This window comes from Mercenaria mercenaria, chromosome 11 (assembly GCF_021730395.1).
Source record: "Mercenaria mercenaria strain notata chromosome 11, MADL_Memer_1, whole genome shotgun sequence".
In the NCBI taxonomy this organism is placed as follows: Eukaryota; Metazoa; Mollusca; class Bivalvia; order Venerida; family Veneridae; genus Mercenaria; species Mercenaria mercenaria.
This window is the reverse complement of record NC_069371.1, coordinates 64268750-64287211: the sequence shown is the minus strand read 5'-3', so window position 1 is coordinate 64287211 and position 18462 is coordinate 64268750. Positions and strand designations below refer to the sequence as shown.

General features: G+C 35.8%; 1 protein-coding gene across 1 annotated transcript in view; it reads right to left on the bottom strand.

The window, feature by feature from the left end:
• The window catches only part of LOC123531057 (sperm-associated antigen 1-like), a 39523-nt gene that overhangs the window by 19822 nt on the left and 1239 nt on the right, over nt 1–18462 (bottom strand). The window contains exons 2-9 of the mRNA XM_053518155.1: nt 16320–16448; nt 13518–13592; nt 11351–11435; nt 8181–8303; nt 7514–7587; nt 2159–2274; nt 1318–1376; nt 413–512 (exon numbers count right to left, since the gene is read on the bottom strand). Of these exons, the coding sequence (XP_053374130.1) occupies nt 413–512; nt 1318–1376; nt 2159–2274; nt 7514–7587; nt 8181–8303; nt 11351–11435; nt 13518–13592; nt 16320–16447 (760 nt within the window). The 5' untranslated portion in view covers nt 16448. The remainder of the gene's footprint in view (nt 1–412; nt 513–1317; nt 1377–2158; nt 2275–7513; nt 7588–8180; nt 8304–11350; nt 11436–13517; nt 13593–16319; nt 16449–18462) is intronic.

The window sequence follows — 18462 nt, the reverse complement described above, 5'->3', positions numbered from 1 at the left end:
TCTATGGCTTGGCACTCAGCATTCAGAGGATAACTGGTCAATAGGTTTAATTATTGAGCTTAAGGTCACACCGAAACATCACAGGTAATATGGCGATTTTCTAGCTTTTGATAGTGTAAAAAGACCACAGGTGCTTCTCAGCACAAAACAAAAGGCATGGGCTGGCACATTGGTAGAACCTACAATCACCAATTTTCCATAAGCCAGCTACAATGTATGCTAAATGGATTCCTTACATGCAAGAATACTACATCCCAAGTGAGGTTTGGCACCTACAGCAGTGAGGGGCAAACTGGAACTCTGCTAACCAATGTAGAAAGCTTTTGTAGGGGACATGGCATACATACATGTACAGGCTACAGCTATACTATCTGATGTTGAAAGCCTTTATAGGAAGGCATGGTATACTTACATGCGAGGGCTCTGTTATTGTAAGAAGCTGCTGTTGGCTGTAAGGATATACTCCTGGAGTAATAAGTAATGGCTTCCTTAAAGTCATTAGATCTAAATGCCTGAAATGATAATCAAATGTATGAGATAATTATTCTGTTTAACTGAGTTAAAAATCTGTGGAGTTGTTCTTTTTAAAAAAAAATGAGACAGTTAATCACATTTCTAACTTGGCAGTAACCATTTTGATTTTTGGCTTTTTATTTTGTCGTTTTTTTAATCCTTAGCCTGCTGGCGGCAAGTGATTCTGCCTTTGCGACCAGTGCAGACAAAGATCAGTCTGCACTGTTAACTATTCAGTCAGTAAATTTTTAGCAAACACACATATAAATGACATTAAAGTGATGCTGCCCAAATTGAATGATGGACCAGTCCATTTTAGAAATTTAGGGTTAAGTCACACTGACATAAATTGGAGACCTTAGGTGGTTTTTGGAGAAGGAAGACCTCAAGTGTCCCCTGAAACGCATCATTTCAGGCAGAGACAGGCACCTGGGTAGAACCACAGATCTTCTGTAAGGCAGTTGACTTCCCTACACACTGACCCAGGTGAGAGGCAAGTGATTGGAATTCAGCAACATTAACCACTCAGCCATGGACAACCCCTCACAATTTTGACTGTTTCATACAAAGTGTAACAGATATGTTAAGTCTGTTTTACTTGGAAATTATAGTTGATAAACCAACTAACTCAAGTCCATCATAAAATACTGGAAAATTAAACTGCATTTATATCTAGATAATGTGGACGAATATTTTTTCTCATATTTACCTGTAGAACTTGATTAATTTATAAAAGTTATTATGCATAAGGATTTTACAAGTTCCAGGGTGATTACACATCAGGAAGTCTCTGCTCTAACATACCTCATTGCCTTTATCTTTCTCACGATTTGCTTTCAGCAGTTTCTCGCTGTCTGACAAGCCTGTAAAAGAGATATATACTTTGTATGCAATACCTACATTAAATGCAAGGAACTTTCATATTAACTACTACATGCTGATAATTTTCTGAAGTTAAATTTTCTGACAATAATTTCCAGTTTTCAGCAACCTCTTCCATATAGCTAAAATGTAACCTGATCAATAAAATATCAATCAAAATAAATATGTAATGTTAAAATAGAAGTACATGACAAAATACAACAAGTTGTAACTTTTCCTACTGCTCTTTTAAATGCTAATATCTACAAAATTGTATTCAAAGCTATTTGTATCATTTTTTCTATTTCATACCTTTAACCCAACAGCTGACAGTTTTCATCTAGCATTACTATGAAATATTTGATGATAAAACTCACAGTAACTCCACAAACCAGGGTCTCCCCTGGGCCTTATAAAGTGAGAGCAAGTGCCAAACTGAATCTGAACTGCTGAAATTTGGCCACATTTTAATAAAACTCTTGTTGCCACTTTCAAAAATCTGTAGCCAGTTCTCTGAATTTGTAGCATTTGGCTACATTGACGAATGGCAGAGGAGGCCCAGCACAAACTATAAGTTAGCCTGTTCTATTGCAACATGGGGCTATACATGCAAGTTGAATTACTGTCTATATTTAATCCTTTTCAAATGATTGGCCAGTGTGTAATTGTGGCAAGTGAATTTACAGTTTTAAGTATCCAGGGTGGGGCCATGCCCATTAAGTTTTTCAACAGAGAAAGATTAAGATTTCCAAATTATCAAAACACTGCTACATTATTACTGTACCTTTAGCATCAATTTTGTTTGGAATATTTGTCACTTCTCTGTTGGCAATAAAAGTTCTCTCCTTCACTTTATGATCTGGTTCATCAACTTTCTCCAATTCTTTTTCGACATCAATTCTACAAATATGCATTGTTTTATATAGTTGTTGCTCAGTAAAGATTTTGTTTTGAAGAATTATCTCATTTTTCTACACCCTGAAATGTGCATCAGTACTAAGCTTGATATCACTTCCTACACCTTGAAATGTGCATCAGTACTAAGCTTGATATCACTTCCTACACCTTGAAATGTGCATCAGTACTAAGCTTGATATCACTTCCTACACCTTGAAATGTGCATCAGTACTAAGCTTGATATCACTTCCTACACCCTGAAATGTGCATCAGTACTAAGCTTGATATCACTTCCTACACCCTGAAATGTGCATCAGTACTAAGCTTGATATCACTTCCAACACCCTGAAATGTGCATCAGTACTAAGCTTGATATCACTTCCTACACCTTGAAATGTGCATCAGTACTAAGCTTGATATCACTTCCTACACCTTGAAATGTGCATCAGTACTAAGCTTGATATCACTTCCTACACCCTGAAAAGTGTATCAGTACTAAGCTTGATATCACTTCCTACACCTTGAAATGTGCATCAGTACTAAGCTTGATATCACCACTTCCTACACCTTGAAATGTGCATCAGTACTAAGCTTGATATCACTTCCTACACCCTGAAAAGTGTATCAGTACTAAGCTTGATATCACTTCCTACACCTTGAAATGTGCATCAGTACTAAGCTTGATATCACTTCCTACACCCTGAAATGTGTATCAGTACTAAGCTTGATATCACTTCCTACACCCTGAAAAGTGTATCAGTACTAAGCTTGATATCACCACTTCCTACACCTTGAAATGTGCATCAGTACTAAGCTTGATATCACTTCCTACACCCTGAAATGTGTATCAGTACTAAGCTTGATATCACTTCCTACACCCTGAAAAGTGTATCAGTACTAAGCTTGATATCACCACTTCCTACACCTTGAAATGTGCATCAGTACTAAGCTTGATATCACTTCCTACACCTTGAAAAGTGTATCAGTACTAAGCTTGATATCACCACTTCCTACACCTTGAAATGTGCATCAGTACTAAGCTTGATATCACTTCCTACACCTTGAAAAGTGTATCAGTACTAAGCTTGATATCACTTCCTACACCTTGAAATGTGCATCAGTACTAAGCTTGATATCACTTCCTACACCTTGAAATGTGCATCAGTACTAAGCTTGATATCACTTCCTACACCTTGAAATGTGCATCAGTACTAAGCTTGATATCACTTCCTACACCTTGAAATGTGCATCAGTACTAAGCTTGATATCACTTCCTACACCCTGAAAAGTGTATCAGTACTAAGCTTGATATCACTTCCTACACCTTGAAATGTGCATCAGTACTAAGCTTGATATCACCACTTCCTACACCTTGAAATGTGCATCAGTACTAAGCTTGATATCACTTCCTACACCTTGAAAAGTGTATCAGTACTAAGCTTGATATCACTTCCTACACCTTGAAATGTGCATCAGTACTAAGCTTGATATCACTTCCTACACCTTGAAATGTGTATCAGTACTAAGCTTGATATCACTTCCTACACCCTGAAAAGTGTATCAGTACTAAGCTTGATATCACCACTTTCTACACCTTGAAATGTGCATCAGTACTAAGCTTGATATCACTTCCTACACCCTGAAATGTGTATCAGTACTAAGCTTGATATCACTTCCTACACCTTGAAAAGTGTATCAGTACTAAGCTTGATATCACCACTTCCTACACCTTGAAATGTGCATCAGTACTAAGCTTGATATCACTTCCTACACCTTGAAAAGTGTATCAGTACTAAGCTTGATATCACCACTTCCTACACCTTGAAATGTGCATCAGTACTAAGCTTGATATCACTTCCTACACCTTGAAAAGTGTATCAGTACTAAGCTTGATATCACTTCCTACACCTTGAAATGTGCATCAGTACTAAGCTTGATATCACTTCCTACACCTTGAAATGTGCATCAGTACTAAGCTTGATATCACTTCCTACACTTTGAAATGTGCATCAGTACTAAGCTTGATATCACTTCCTACACCTTGAAATGTGCATCAGTACTAAGCTTGATATCACTTCCTACACCCTGAAAAGTGTATCAGTACACCTTGAAAAGTGTATCAGTACTAAGCTTGATATCACTTCCTACACCTTGAAAAGTGTATCAGTACTAAGCTTGATATCACTTCCTACACCCTGAAATGTGTATCAGTACTAAGCTTGATATCACTTCCTACACCCTGAAATGTGTATCAGTACTAAGCTTGATATCACTTCATACACCTTGAAATGTGCATCAGTACTAAGCTTGATATCACTTCCTACACCCTGAAATGTGTATCAGTACTAAGCTTGATATCAGTACTTCCTACACCCTGAAATGTGTATCCTACACCTTGAAAAGTGTATCAGTACTAAGCTTGATATCACTTCCTACACCTTGAAATGTGCATCAGTACTAAGCTTGATATCACTTCCTACACCCCTGAAATGTGAAAAGTGTATCAGTACTAAGCTTGATATCACTTCCTACACCCTGAAATGTGTATCAGTACTAAGCTTGATATCAGTACTTCCTACACCCTGAAATGTGTATCCTACACCTTGAAAAGTGTATCAGTACTAAGCTTGATATCACTTCCTACACCTTGAAATGTGCATCAGTACTAAGCTTGATATCACTTCCTACACCCCTGAAATGTGAAAAGTGTATCAGTACTAAGCTTGATATCACTTCATACACCTTGAAATGTGCATCAGTACTAAGCTTGATATCACTTCCTACACCCTGAAATGTGTATCAGTACTAAGCTTGATATCAGTACTTCCTACACCCTGAAATGTGTATCCTACACCTTGAAAAGTGTATCAGTACTAAGCTTGATATCACTTCCTACACCTTGAAATGTGCATCAGTACTAAGCTTGATATCACTTCCTACACCCTGAAATGTGTATCAGTACTAAGCTTGATATCACTTCCTACACCTTGAAATGTGCATCAGTACTAAGCTTGATATCACTTCCTACACCCCTGAAATGTGAAAAGTGTATCAGTACTAAGCTTGATATCACTTCATACACCTTGAAATGTGCATCAGTACTAAGCTTGATATCACTTCCTACACCCTGAAATGTGTATCAGTACTAAGCTTGATATCAGTACTTCCTACACCCTGAAATGTGTATCCTACACCTTGAAAAGTGTATCAGTACTAAGCTTGATATCACTTCCTACACCTTGAAATGTGCATCAGTACTAAGCTTGATATCACTTCCTACACCCTGAAATGTGTATCAGTACTAAGCTTGATATCACTTCCTACACCTTGAAATGTGCATCAGTACTAAGCTTGATATCACTTCCTACACCCTGAAATGTGTATCAGTACTAAGCTTGATATCACTTCCTACACCTTGAAAAGTGTATCAGTACTAAGCTTGATATCACCACTTCCAACACCTTGAAATGTGCATCAGTACTAAGCTTGATATCACTTCCTACACCTTGAAAAGTGTATCAGTACTAAGCTTGATATCACCACTTCCTACACCTTGAAATGTGCATCAGTACTAAGCTTGATATCACTTCCTACACCTTGAAAAGTGTATCAGTACTAAGCTTGATATCACTTCCTACACCTTGAAATGTGCATCAGTACTAAGCTTGATATCACTTCCTACACCTTGAAATGTGCATCAGTACTAAGCTTGATATCACTTCCTACACCTTGAAATGTGCATCAGTACTAAGCTTGATATCACTTCCTACACCTTGAAATGTGCATCAGTACTAAGCTTGATATCACTTCCTACACCCTGAAAAGTGTATCAGTACACCTTGAAAAGTGTATCAGTACTAAGCTTGATATCACTTCCTACACCTTGAAAAGTGTATCAGTACTAAGCTTGATATCACTTCCTACACCCTGAAATGTGTATCAGTACTAAGCTTGATATCACTTCATACACCTTGAAATGTGCATCAGTACTAAGCTTGATATCACTTCATACACCTTGAAATGTGCATCAGTACTAAGCTTGATATCACTTCCTACACCCTGAAATGTGTATCAGTACTAAGCTTGATATCACTTCCTACACCTTGAAAAGTGTATCAGTACTAAGCTTGATATCACTTCCTACACCTTGAAAAGTGCATCAGTACTAAGCTTGATATCACTTCCTACACCCTGAAATGTGTATCAGTACTAAGCTTGATATCACTTCATACACCTTGAAATCTGTATCAGTACTAAGCTTGATATCACTTCCTACACCTTGAAAAGTGTATCAGTACTAAGCTTGATATCACCACTTCCTACACCTTGAAAAGTGTATCAGTACTAAGCTTGATATCACTTCCTACACCTTGAAAAGTGTATCAGTACTAAGCTTGATATCACTTCCTACACCTTGAAAAGTGTATCAGTACTAAGCTTGATATCACCACTTCCTACACCTTGAAATGTGCATCAGTACTAAGCTTGATATCACTTCCTACACCTTGAAATGTGCATCAGTACTAAGCTTGATATCACTTCCTACACCCTGAAATGTGTATCAGTACTAAGCTTGATATCACTTCCTACACCCTGAAATGTGTATCAGTACTAAGCTTGATATCACTTCCTACACCTTGAAAAGTGTATCAGTACTAAGCTTGATATCACTTCCTACACCTTGAAATGTGTATCAGTACTAAGCTTGATATCACTTCCTACACCCTGAAATGTGCATCAGTACTAAGCTTGATATCACTTCCTACACCCTGAAAAGTGTATCAGTACTAAGCTTGATATCACTTCCTACACCCTGAAAAGTGTATCAGTACTAAGCTTGATATCACTTCCTACACCTTGAAATGTGTATCAGTACTAAGCTTGATATCACTTCCTACACGTTTCCAGCATTTCTATTTGTCAAGAGCTGAGCAAATATATTCCATTATCCAAGACTTGAACAAACACCGATGAGGGGCAAGTCATTCAACGTCAGCAACCTTAACCACTTGACCACAGGGGCCCCAGTTATCTTTTGTAATAAATAATTAAGTAATGAATGAGCAAATGCAATATGCAATTTGTTTCATTATAAATTGTTATTATATGACCTGGCTATATTTAAAGTGTGAAGTAAAAACTCTGAAAAAAGGTCTATGAAAATTTGTTTATTGTGTCAGATAACAAAACGTTTCTTAAACTGCTTACAAGTCTAACAGTATAATTATATTGTTGAACTTACTTGTCCCAGTCTCTGTATTCTCTTGGCAATGCTTTCTTGTTAGGATTTGTTTTTTGTGACTTGCTGGACTTGGCCTGTCAACAAAAAGATAAATTCAGTCACCACATACTTATAATAATTTTATGTCTGCTGCTACAAAAAAAGACCAAAGGAAACCATATTTTGGAGGACTAGGGGTGGTCAGCATCAGACTGACATCATTACAGTCATACAGCAACTTTCCTGCTTAACCCTTATCATGCTGGACATGATTGATTCTGCCTTTGCGACCAGTGTAGATCATGATCAGTCTGCACATCCGTGCAGTCTGATCATGATCTACACTGCTTGCCATTCAGAAAGTATCTTTCTGGTATGCACCCCTTTTAACAGTAAATGGTACTGTCCAAATTGAACGACAGACAAGTTCTTTATAGAAATTTAGCAGGGTAAGGGTTAACAGTGAGGTGCAATTGATTTGAAGTCAGTGATCTTAACCACTTAGCTACAGAGCCCCAAACCTTCTTTATTCTTCTTATCTTCTATTTCCTTTCCTTTAAACAAATAAGAAGACCTAAAGACATAAGGAGGAAAATGGTATAACAAGCCCCTTAATGGATTTCAAAACTACTTCTGGTTTTATTAAAGAAAATGAAGCAAACAAATATTTATGATAAAAACTGCTTACTCCATCTGCGGTAAGAGTAATGTTTCCAGACCTAATGGGAGGTAACTCTTGGTCCTCACTGTCCATTATATCAAACTGTCCACCTATGTTGCTTTCAATATTCTTCATGTCAGAAGACCAGTTCTGAAATAAAGAACAGAAAAACAATGCTGGTTACAAATTCTATATTTCTGCCTAACTTCTAAATACAACAATTACACCACTTATATACAGTACAGCTAGCGCGGAACCTTCATTTGAACACCCGTCGCCGCGATTCCAATTCGCGTGTTCGTTTTTACTGTCCGCCACGACGGGTGTCATATCGGATATTTCGGGTGTTCAGGAATGGTCATTGCCGGAGGCAGCGAATGCCGCGCATTGCGATGGACGGACGCGATGGTCCGTGGTGGTCGGCCGCGAGGAAACCTGGTGTTCATTCAATACTTTTTGAAAGAATTATTCATCTCATAATTTATAAATATAAATGCTTAAATTGTCTACGCATATACTAACTAATTATTTAGAATGTATACCTCGTCCGTATACTCGTAATCAGTCGCGATGTTATGATATGTAATAGTAATTATCACATTGTTTTGTATTTTCTGTAAAATCTAAATAGAGTTGCATATTCTTTGTTTTGTTCCAACAGTTTTATTTCTGTTTTCAGGTCACTGCAAGCGTATAAATCTTTGATCCTATTGTTCATTTCTAAATCGATTGTGGAGTTAATTTTATGCTATTCGCACCTCTTCTAACAAATACCTTACAAATTATGTTTTACTAACACCTGTTTCCAGGGCTTCGGAAATTTGCCGGTTTGTCGGTTTTGGACCGATTTTTGACTTTTCAGACCGATTCGTGAAGTGAAAAAACGAAAAAAATCGGTCCCGTAAAAATGGAGAAAAGTATAAATTTCGGTCTTATATCTCAATACACGATCACCTGCCACGTAGGAAATTGTTGGTGGCACCTTCGGTTAATCAATAAACATGTCAATCGGTCTGATTGTCACTTTGATAATCGGTCTGTAATTAGCGCGTGACGCAATCAGTGCTCGCGCGGCACATCCTTTAATGTTTGCAGACAGCCGACTGCGGTGTATTAAACATTTTTGACTGGTTTCCTAACGTTTCTGGCTGGATCCAAATCATTTCGACGGGGATCCAGTTCTTTTATTTAGAATCCGACGGATGGTTTATTTCAAAAGGCTATGTTTGATCACGGTAACAAACAAATGGTCGCTGCATTTAATCAAAGAGTTATAATTGTACATTATAGGTCTTTGATTTAATGAGACATCACATGGAAAACCGATAAAAATAATTTTTATAATTACTTGATTTGAAAAAAATACATGATTCATTTGTTCGGGCTCCAGTTGAAACAAATGCAGAAAATCGTCTTTGCAACCCTACCGTACAAAAAAGAAAAAAATGGACGGGCAACCACGAATGATAAAGAAAACCGGAGTGGCACTGTTTATCAAATCGGTCTTTTAAAAAACGTTTCAAAATGAAATTTTGTTTACATCAGAAGAGAACATATAACTTTATAAAATGTAGTTGCTTATTGAAGTACAACGTAAGTGAAATGAAATATCCGTGGCCAACCCGCGTGACGTTTTGGTACTATACATGCGGGAAATTCGATCTCAGCGTTCAAATAACGTACACGTTTGGTCCGCGGCAGAGTATTCTTTAAATACTGAGGCTGTTTAGCAGAGAACATGTGTCGTGTAACTCACTTTGACGCATTGTATTTTACAGAATTCCGTCAAAGAATGAGGAAACATCACAAAGTATCTGCCGTGTATACGGTATTGAAGTCACGTGCGTTGGCTTTTAGACTAGTTACGCACACGGTGTCAATGCCTCATATTATCTCAGAAAAACATCGAAATTCAAACAAAGTAACGATCACACATAACACTGAATAACTGTCTTCATTGTATGGTAACGCGCGGTGACTGGTAACACAGTTTTAATGCATGACATGCTTATTTCTTTACCCTATCACGTTTTACAAAATATGTAATATTGGGAATGCGGTGGGTGGGGTAGCGCCGATGTCAGGATTTTCGTTTCGGACCGATTGAGTTATCAAAATTTCCGGAGCCCTGCCTGTTTCATACTCTGTTTTATTTATTACAGTACCTAATACGCTCTTTTGTTTCGCCTGTTTGTCAGTTTTCAGATGTTTAGAAAAATATTTGTAAGTTTCTTTACACTGTTCTATGATTGCTAATTACACCACTTATATACAAAATGTACCAATCAACAACAACATTAGTGTGGTTTATACAGAATTAAGTTGAAAATGTTCCATAATTTTCCGGTCACTTTTTTCAGTTTTCCATTTCATTTTACAACCAGAGAGCTAAACAGGAGCTGTCGGAGGACAGCAACGCTCGACTATTCAACAGCTTTGTCAACTGAATGAATACGAAAGTCGAAAAAAGGGCATAATTTTGTAAATATTGGGAAAAGGGTTATGGAACCCTCACAGTGCCTGTCAGCTCATAAAGTGAACAAGTGCGTGAAGTTTCAATCCTTTCCAATAAGTGGATACTGAAATACCATCTTACATACAAAAACTTAACCAAAAACTGCTAAGTTGAAAAAAGGTCATAATTTTGAAAAAATGCAAAGTAGAGTTATGGTACCTACACAGTGCATGTCAAATCATGACAGTGAACAAGTGTGTGAAGTTTCAATCCATTCCCATTAGTGGATACTGAGATACCAGCTTACATACAAAACCTTAACCAAGAATTTCTAAGTCAAAAAAGCGGCATAATTTTGTAAAAAAGCAAAACAGAGTTAAGGAACCTGTGCAATGTAAGTCAGTTTATCACAGTGAATAAGTGTGTGAAGTTTCAATCCATTTCCACAAGTGGTTACTGAGATACCAGCTTACATACAAAATCTTAACCAAAACGGGATGCCGATGCGGATGCTGACGCATGGGTGAGTCCAATAGCTCTACTATTCTTTGAATAGTCGAGCTAAAAAGTGGAGAAAAAGAGTCTAAAAATGTTTCCTATTATCAGAAACAATGCATCATTTAAAGAATGCTCTCAAAAAATATCTGGGATACTTTGTACACAAGTATCTGATTCTGTGTCTTTTTTAAGGGATTACATTTACTTTTACTGAAGTCCCTATATGTTCAGTAATATTTTTTACCTTTAAGTCATGGTCCAACTCTTCTCTCTCTGTTCTATCCAGATCTCCCTTAGAATACAGTGGATCATGTTTCCTTAGCAGACGACTGCAATATAAAGTTCATAATTCTTATAGATAAGAATATTTTACATATCACTGGACATAGAACTCATTGTTGCTTGTGGGCAACAGTCAATGGTTCTGGATCCTAGTCACAGAACGATGTCTTTGGCATTTTGAAAGTTTAACAGACTGGTTTAAGTTTCAGTCAACCTATGTCTGCTTTATCTGATTGCTAAATGAGACTTTTGGGCCTATCAATCTGATTAAAACCATCTTAAGTTCTTGGTTTTAAAAGTTACTGACATTGTCACAACATCATCTCACCCATCCCCCAAAGTGAAACTCCACCCTAAATATCAAACATGGAGGACAAATTATATTTAAATGAATATTTACTCCATCTCTCATGTTCTTATGTTCTGCCCCAATACATAACTAGGTAGACTGCTAAATGACATTCTAGCTATGTTTAGCTTATGCTTTTTTTGTTGGGTTTTTAACATCACACAGGCACAAGTACAGGTCATGTGGCGACTTTCCAGCTTTGATGGTGAAGGAAGGCCCCAGGTGCCCCTCCGTGCATTATTACATCAAAAGTGGCCACCCGGGTTGAACCACAACCTTCCGTTAGCCAGCTGGATGGCTTTCTTACGTGAAGAATTCAATGCCCCAAGTAAGGCTCGAACTCTAATTGGCGAGTGATCTTAACCACTCGACCACGGAAGCCCCCATGTTTAGTTTAAGACTCTATCTGTTAATGATAACGAGAAGAGAGCACTTAAAGGCCTAGATTCACTACTATATAAGTGTCCCCCCCCCAAATCCAATATACAACTCCCATCTTTTCTGCTGCTTATCAGCGATTATGTAACAGTAACTGATTAGAGGGCAATTAGCACAGCAGGGACCCCAACTAGACCATGAAGATGTGTGCAGTGGAGTTTACTTTAAAGAAATTATTTTTTCTTCAGTGAATGTGGAATGATAATAATAATAATTATTATTTAGATATTATATAGATGATAATAACTATTACTTTAATGTTATAATAATAATAATAAAAATAATCATAATCATTATTATTATTATTATTATTATTATTATATTACATATAGGATGATAAAAGGTACAGTAATAATATTGATAGTAAAACACAAGTATAGTGAAAACTTCATGAGTTCTTTATACTGACAAACAATATTTTTCGAATTGGAAATTGATTTTCTTGTATTCATGTAATCAACATTATTTGAATATAAAATCATTGTATTCCATCTATACTCAATTTGCCTTTTCAGTGTGTTGCCAAAAGTGACTTTTTTCATGCTTTGCTTTGTAAATTTGAAATGCACATTCTGTTTTCAATTCTAGACAAATGTTATTTACAGTATTCTGCAAGCTTTAGATGAGTGAAAGTCACATTTTTTTAAAATATCACAATTCTCCAGACAGAATTTGAAAAAAATAAAAACTTGCATATTTCTTTAAGTAAGTTTCGCATTATTTCATTATTGTGAAAATAAGTTTCTGATTATTTTATTATTGTGTCAAATATTTTTCTTTACATAGAAACGCCAAAAAAACTAATATAACTTTAAAAATTTTCATTTATTCATTAATTTAAAATAAATTACATTGTTTCCCCTTCTCACTAATTGATACACTTGTAAGGTAGACTGACTCTCCAATAAACAATGACCCTTGTTTATTGGAGCCATACTGTGATGGTCATTAACCCCCAACTGTGCTGGTGAAGACAGAAATCCCTTGGCCCACTGCCAAAATCTAGGCCTTTAAGGTTCAACTTTTTAAGGTAAGTCAAAACATTCAAATGTCACAACAATCCATTGTCTTTGATGAAAAGATTAAGCACAAACAAGAATAATCTCAATATCCTAAGTCTGTAAAAAAATCGCCATTTTGGCTTCACAATTATCAAAAAAATCAAATGGTTTGACAGTATTGCCTTTCAAAAGTCATTATGTTAAAAGTTCAGTGATTTTATTATCAAATACACTCAGTTTCTCATTACCAGCTATCCAGCGGACTAGAAAAACCTTGCACAGACAGACGCGCAATACTGCCTGGGGAAGTCAGCATTTTATTTCTATCTTCTACTACTAACCTGCTAGGGTTCAAGTCCTGCAATCTGCTCTCACAACAATTTTCCAAGTCAGGATAGAAACCTTCTTCTTTTGACCTGTAAATAAAATTATTAAATATGAAAACATTGCTATAAAAGTTACATTTTTTAGACATGCTCTATGGACATGAAGTAGGAAGGCAGCAGATATACTATTTGTACATCAATGAGGGAGGGATTAGATAAGCTCTATGTAAATGAAGTAGGGAAAAAGTATATATCTACTCTATGTATATGAAGTAGGGAAAAAGTATATATTATCTACTCTATGTACATGAAGTAGGGAAAAAGTATATAATTATCTGCCCTATGTACATGAAATAGGGAGGGAGTATATATCTACTCTATGTACAGGAAGTAGGGAAAAAAGTATATAATTTTTTATTAACTCTATGTACATGATGTAGGGAGGGAGTATATATCTACTCTAGGCACATGAAATAGGGAGGGAGTATATATCTACTCTATGTACATGAAATAGGGAGGGAGTACAATTATATCTACTCTATGTACATGAAATAGGGAAGGAGTATATATTTATTCTATGTACATGAAATAGGGAGGGAGTACAATTATATCTACTCTAGGTACATGAAATAGGGAAGGAGTATATATTTACTCTATGTACATGAAATAGGGAGGGAGTACAATTATATCTACTCTATGTACATGAAATAGGGAAGGAGAATATATTTACTCTTTGTACATGAAATAAGGAGGGAGTACAATTATATCTACTCTATGTACATGAAATAGGGAAGGGGTATATATCTATGGTACTCTATGTACATGATGTAGGGAGGGAGTGGATAAAATGCTTTATGTACATAAAAAGAAGCAGATATGCTCTGACTGTACAAGAAGTATGAAAGTAGTAGATACACTTTATGAACATTGAAGTAGGGAGTAAATATACGCTTTGCACATGAAGTAGAAACAGGGTATGCAATAGAGCTGTCATTGACAGAAAAATATTTAACCAATATATCAACCGAGAGATTTCAACAATACATAAATATACCAGTACTAAATGAGCCACGCCATGAGAAAACCAACATAGTGGGTTTGCAACCAGCATGGATCCAGACCAGCCTGCCCAACCGTGCAGTCTGGTCAGGATCCATGCTGTTCACTTTCAAAGTCTATTGCAATTAGAGAAACTGTTAGTGAACAGCATGGATCTTGACCAGACTGCGTGGATGCACAGGCTGGTCTGGATCCATGCTGGTCGCAAACCCACTAGGTTGGTTTTCTCATGGCACGGCTCAAACATGTCCTCCGCACATTTATCACAATTATTTTGAAGTTTTGACAACTTATTCTCATAAGTCTCAGAGACATGCAACATAACACTGAGAGTAAAAAAAAAAAGTACAAAATTAATGACAATGAAGGAAAAATATAGAACTCATTCAGGGTTCTTGTTTTTCCTCCAGCTAATTTCATAGCTGTTACTGGGTAATGTTCCCAATTGAAACAACCTATCTTTTTTTTCTCAAAATTCACATAAAAATTCTGAATTACAAGTAAATAACGAAATAATGTGGTCAAAAACTAATCTTTCTATGTAAAATATACAGCAAAATTGGTCACAAATATCATACTGTGAAATCAGTAATATTCGTGAGAGACTAATTTTCGTGGTTGAATCAATCCACGAAATTTAATCCTAATGAACAAGTAAAATTCCCATCCATTTTATGTTCAAAAGTTGAAATCCGCGAATTCATATCCCCATGAAATTGCCGTTTTGACCAAAAACCGTGACATTTCATGCCCATGAAATGAAACGATTTTACAGTATATCAAACATATAAGTAATTGTAAAGAAACAGGTGTCTCTTCCATAATAATATGCTTTGCTTATTAATATCAGGTGGATAACTGGAGAAATGTTAAAATTTTCACCAGAATGCTGCTAAAATTCCCAAAGTCAAGAGTGTGAGCCATCTTCCCAAAATGCTGAGAAAAACCACTGTTGTATCAAATGTTTGTTTTATTTGCATTTTCAGTTGAATCTCATCTAGGTTATTGCTTCAACTTTTTTCAGTTTTGAGTTCTTGATATCCGATATACCCGGTATATATAAATATCATCATAAACTTGTCAAAGTTGCTACCACATTAATATCGAGTTTCACAACGAATAGCAGTTTTCATTCCTTACTAATAGGTTACATCTCACACTTTGTTTAATTTTGTAATTTAGCACAAAATTTTATGGTTTTACCCCAAATGGCTACTTCCTGGTGATATGAATTTGTTGGTTCCAGTGTTGGGCATATAAATGAATGGAAAGTTCACATGTTTGTTGTAAACTAATTTCGTGGGTTGACCCTAACTTTAAATCTAGGAAAATAAATACCGGTATCCCACAAATATTAATGATTTCACAGGTCATACCTGAGCTAAGAACACAGATAAGAGACTGGGTGAATAAGGATATAATTCAGACAAAGGAAGCAATTCTCAAGGCCGTAAGAGCCTGAGGATACGGAACAAGTTCTTTGACACTTCGAGAGATATTCTGGTCCCATGTTTACAATACATTTTATGGTCTCAACGGGCTAGAGATTGAAATTTTGATAGCAAGTTTTACTAGAATTTCAAGGTCAAATTCCAGTTAAGACTGACACTCAATACTGAACAAGCACTTGAAACTAGTCTTTAACGCAACATTTAATTTAAAAACATGGAATTTAGATACAAATGGCAAAGTTTAAACATCCAAATGAATTCAGCTGACACGCTTAAGTGTTTCACAAACATGAGGACAGCAACCTACCTGAGGACTCTGAGAATTTTTTCCAAATGCTTCACATTGGTACACTCCTTGATGTATCCAAAGTCTAGGTGGTCCATTGGAATATCATGTTTCTTTGTAGTGCCCTGGAAAACCCTTGCTGCATCCATCCTGTTTACGAGGAAGTAATAAACTTGATATAAAGAAATGTCCCTTAGAACTATTTGCACGACAGCAATTGTAAGGGACCACTGGAGAGACCTATGGAAAGGATTTTTCAGCTGAAAGTACTGATTTTGCAATTTATCCAATGATAAATTTTTGTTCTTTGATGTATTTTAAGGCCTGGAATTTTGACAAAATGTAGAAAGTATCATATAAACCCTCCTGCACAACAAAAGATTTGAGATGCATTATTTATTCATTTTTATTCATGACCATATTTATTCAACTTATTTGTAGTGCAGAACTATTTTCCTAAATGTGTATAAAAATACATATTTATTCACGTTTCATCTTTGGCGAAGTGTCATATTCGACCAAGTGTCTTGCACCGGATATAAAGATATATCCAGAAAGCGAAGATTGCCAAAAAACTTTTAATAAGAAAGGGGCATAATGCTGTCAAAAATACACGTAGAGTTATGGGGGATTGTAACCTCACATGCAGATGGTGATTATAAAAAAACTTTTTTTAATTTCAGGTCATTATTTTAAAGTACCAAAGATATGTCTATATAGCAATTATATAGACATTTATGCATGCTGGTTGGCGACCAAGAATTACAGACGACCTAGAAACCCGGACAGTCGCAATAATGCTTATTTCGGCATTTTTTTAATCATTTGTTGACAAGTACACAGATGTTTGCTTTATGTGCAACATCCACTGCAACAAGTGCAAAATGTATGTAAAACTTACAAAATTGGAATATTTACATTTGTTCACGAAATGTTGTGACAGCTCTTGCTAGGGGAAGTTGCATGTGCTTTCATATATATAGTATATATATCTTATTCTTCAGCTATATATATATATAGACAATGGTTTCTTGACTTGACTAAAAAAACTAGAATGAGCATATAACTGCATACAAAAGGGGCTAAAGAATAAAAGCAGGCCTTTTTTTCATCAATTTGGGAATGCCACCGACACCAGTGGAATTGGGAAAATGCTCTCGGAAATTGTCTTAATTGGGACAATTTGCAAATTACCAAAATCTACATAAATGTGTTTTTGTGTGAAATATTGTTGGATTGCATTTCAGTAATTGTTCAACAGTATTATAATTTACCTAAATATACATACAAATCAGCAAAACTATCTTAAAACAGCAAAAACCCTAAAAGGTATAATCATTTGGGAATTTTAAATTCAACTTTGGGAAAAAAACATACTTTTTTGCATTGGGATTACCTCCTTTTACAGGAGGTAGATTTATAGTGGAAAAAAGCCCTGAAAAGATTATTTATCACATTAAAAGGCGTTGATTGGGCTGATTGGAAGGTGTTAATTGTACTTAATTGCATGAGAAGTTGTTGACTGACCGAATGAAATGTGTCAAAATTTCCCCCTAGTAGAATTAAATGTGTTAATAGTTGATTGGAGTGAGGAAATTATTTGTTATAAAAAACGTTTAATAAAAAGTTTAATCATATTCAAGAGTTTGAAAATAAGCAGTATGAAATTCGGACATTCAAACAGCAATCATGTTGTCCAACATGCAGACTTACAAAAACAAACAGAAAATTACAACAATAAAAAAGAAAACTGAAAATCCTCCTTGTTAAACCTATCCTTTTTAAAGCAAAAAGTTTTTAAAACAAACCAAAACTTATGTATATTTTTAGCATAAAATATACTTATTTAAAAAAAAAAACAAACTTAATTTATCATACAGTCGATGGTCAGTTCCGGATCACTAAGGGCTATATTTGTTATAGAACTTCGAAAATATATCTTTTAAAACAAATTTTTGCACAGGGAGAAAGGAAAATCCTTTTGCTTTTTAAATTACCACATTTGGTTTGAAAATTCAAAGTAAATAATTATTCTGCAGCAGCAACAGTGATGTTACCACCCCAGTCAGTTTCAGATCATTTTGGTCAGTCTTTGATCATTTTGGAGCAAAACTTAAATGCACTGTGACACCTGTGAAATGATTATTGTTTTCTATCAGCCAAC